Source organism: Condylura cristata, unplaced genomic scaffold, assembly GCF_000260355.1.
Source record: "Condylura cristata isolate star-nosed mole 26May11 unplaced genomic scaffold, ConCri1.0 scaffold00027, whole genome shotgun sequence".
Classification (NCBI taxonomy): domain Eukaryota; kingdom Metazoa; phylum Chordata; class Mammalia; order Eulipotyphla; family Talpidae; genus Condylura; species Condylura cristata.
Genome location: NW_004567128.1, coordinates 489,882 through 492,088, shown reverse-complemented (window position 1 = coordinate 492,088; position 2,207 = coordinate 489,882). Strand labels below are relative to the sequence as shown.

The following is a 2,207-nucleotide window of genomic DNA, read 5'->3' as shown; positions in this document are numbered from 1 at the left end:
CCTTCCTCTGGCCCATGCAGATTTCTTTGTTTTCGGACCAGCGTGGAGGGACCGAGACGTCCACCCGATAGCGCTGTAACGAGCAGCCGTGAGCGGCCATCTTGCCTCGAGGGCCCTGTGTGCATCAGCGGTACAAACTTGTCTGCGGAGGAAAATCCAGTGAGGCTGCCATGAAAACAAGAAGTCACCGCTGGGCTGAGGTTGGGGACCGGTGAGAAGCCACTGCACCATGTTTTATTACAATCTGTCACCCTGGTCATCTACCCGGGAGACACAAAGACACGGATTCAATAAGACACCTGCGCCCCCATGTTTATTGCTGCTTTATTTACAATTGGAAAAACATGGAAGCAGCCCAGATGCCCAAAAGCACATGACCGGATTAAAAAAGAGGTGGAATATTACGCAGCTGTCAAAAAGGATAAGCGCGTGCCTTTGGTGGCCACACGGATCAGGTATTTCTTCCCACCCCTCGCTATTGGCATTGATGGGGCGGGGAGGCAGCTGGACATCTCTTGGCAGCTAAGGAAAACTGCGTCCCCCTTTCTGGAACTGGTGTGGGGGGGACTGTCTTAGGAGGCCGGGCCCCGAGCTGCGGCCGCTGGCTCGATCACGGGACCGTCACCCCCCGTTTCCGTCGCCCGCTCACACGCTGGACCACAGAGCGCTGGGGGTGTCCGCTGGACGGGCCAGGGCAGAGCTCACCGGACTCGCCTGGCATCTGGTCCCACCCCACACGCGGGGTCTCCCAGGGACCCCTGAGCTCACGAGCTTCCCTCTCACCAAGGCAGTCCCAGAGCACCGTGTCCGGTCTCACGGACAGGCCAGTCCCGGGGTGACGGCACCCATGTTGGTAAGTCTGCGCGTGACCCCACGATGCATTTACTCAGGGTGCTGTGTGCAGGTGAATCGCTTTATTGAACCACTGAGGGACCCACAGACCTCAAACAGGGGGAGAAGGGAAACCACCCTCCGGGCCCAGCTGCAGGGAGAGCAGAGACTGTGATTGGGAGGACAAGGACGTCTGGTCTTCACACGGGTGATCCCGGCGCCCGGACAGGCTGCTGGTGGCCGTCCGGTGCCTGCACCGTCTTGCAGCTGGGACAAGAGAGAAAAACATGAGTGAGTTGAGGTCGGTGGCCCAGGATCGGGGAGAGCGACAGGAAAGGACATCACCGGCTGGGGGCGCCGGGCAGAATTCTCGCGGGAGCTCACGGCCCGGCTGCACCCCTGGGTGGTCAGGGTCACCCACGAGCAACCGTGGGACTGGACACCCCGCGTGCACGTGAACAGGGTGACACCGCGGTGGCTGCGGGCACAGGCGTCCAGGCTCCAGGACGGAGCCAAGTACACTGTCCACTGGGCGTGCACGCTGCCCGTGTAAGTCGCGATGACAAGGGTTTGCCCTGCAGCAGGGCGCAGACGGGGCTTCTCGTCCGCCAGGGCCCGGCGCCTCGCAGGGTCTCGTCCCCGGGGCCCCACCTGCAAAGCCCGCGCTGTGCTCCGGAGGCTTTTCGGAGGCTCGAAGCCACTCTCCTCCACGAGACACTGTTTCGGGAGCCCTCAGCGTCCAGTCTTTTCTCGTCCCGCCCGTCACCCAGCCGTCCCAGGCAGAACCTCGTCTGCGGGCGCAAGAACCCAGCCTGGGACACGGGTGTCCACTCACCCCGGGGACGCTGTCACGGCGGGCAGGTGTCTGTGAGAGAGAGCAGGGAGAGACCGTCAGAGCCCCACCGCCCTGCTCGAACGCTGGGACGGGCACGTAACATTTAAGCCATCACTGCGGTGACCCCGTTTCCCACGCATGCCGCCCGGACCGTCAAAGCGGGGTGGCTTTACCTTGGTCGGGGATAGACTGCATGCTCGACACCGGGACACCCTTGGCGCCCGTGAGCTGGGAGTAGGTGGCGAACTGCTCAGGTGTCAGCGGCCCCTTCCCTGCGTTTTGCAGAAAAGCATCAGAAGAAGCATGGCTGGATGGTCCCTTTGCGTGCAGGGAGCTGTCGGCAGAGACCCCTCTGCAGATGGCGCCGCAGGGGAGGTCCCAGATGCAGCCTTGTGCTGCCTTCCAGCCCCTTCTCCGCCTGTGGCCCTCTGTGTCTGGTGAATCCTCTCCAGGCCCCTGCACCTCTGCTCTGCACCCCAGTTCTATATGCACAAGTCAATACATCCTAAATAAATAAATGAAGTATGTGTGGGTGAGTTGA

General features: G+C 61.8%; 1 protein-coding gene across 1 annotated transcript in view; it reads right to left on the bottom strand.

The window, feature by feature from the left end:
• Nucleotides 1-1,035: 1,035 nt before the first annotated feature.
• The window catches only part of LOC105854146 (aphrodisin-like), a 2,242-nt gene continuing 1,070 nt past the window's right edge, over nucleotides 1,036-2,207 (bottom strand). Inside the window, exons 3-5 of the mRNA XM_012730300.1 lie at nucleotides 1,840-1,938; nucleotides 1,667-1,696; nucleotides 1,036-1,098 (exon numbers count right to left, since the gene is read on the bottom strand). Of these exons, the coding sequence (XP_012585754.1) occupies nucleotides 1,680-1,696; nucleotides 1,840-1,938 (116 nt within the window). The 3' untranslated portion in view covers nucleotides 1,036-1,098; nucleotides 1,667-1,679. The remainder of the gene's footprint in view (nucleotides 1,099-1,666; nucleotides 1,697-1,839; nucleotides 1,939-2,207) is intronic.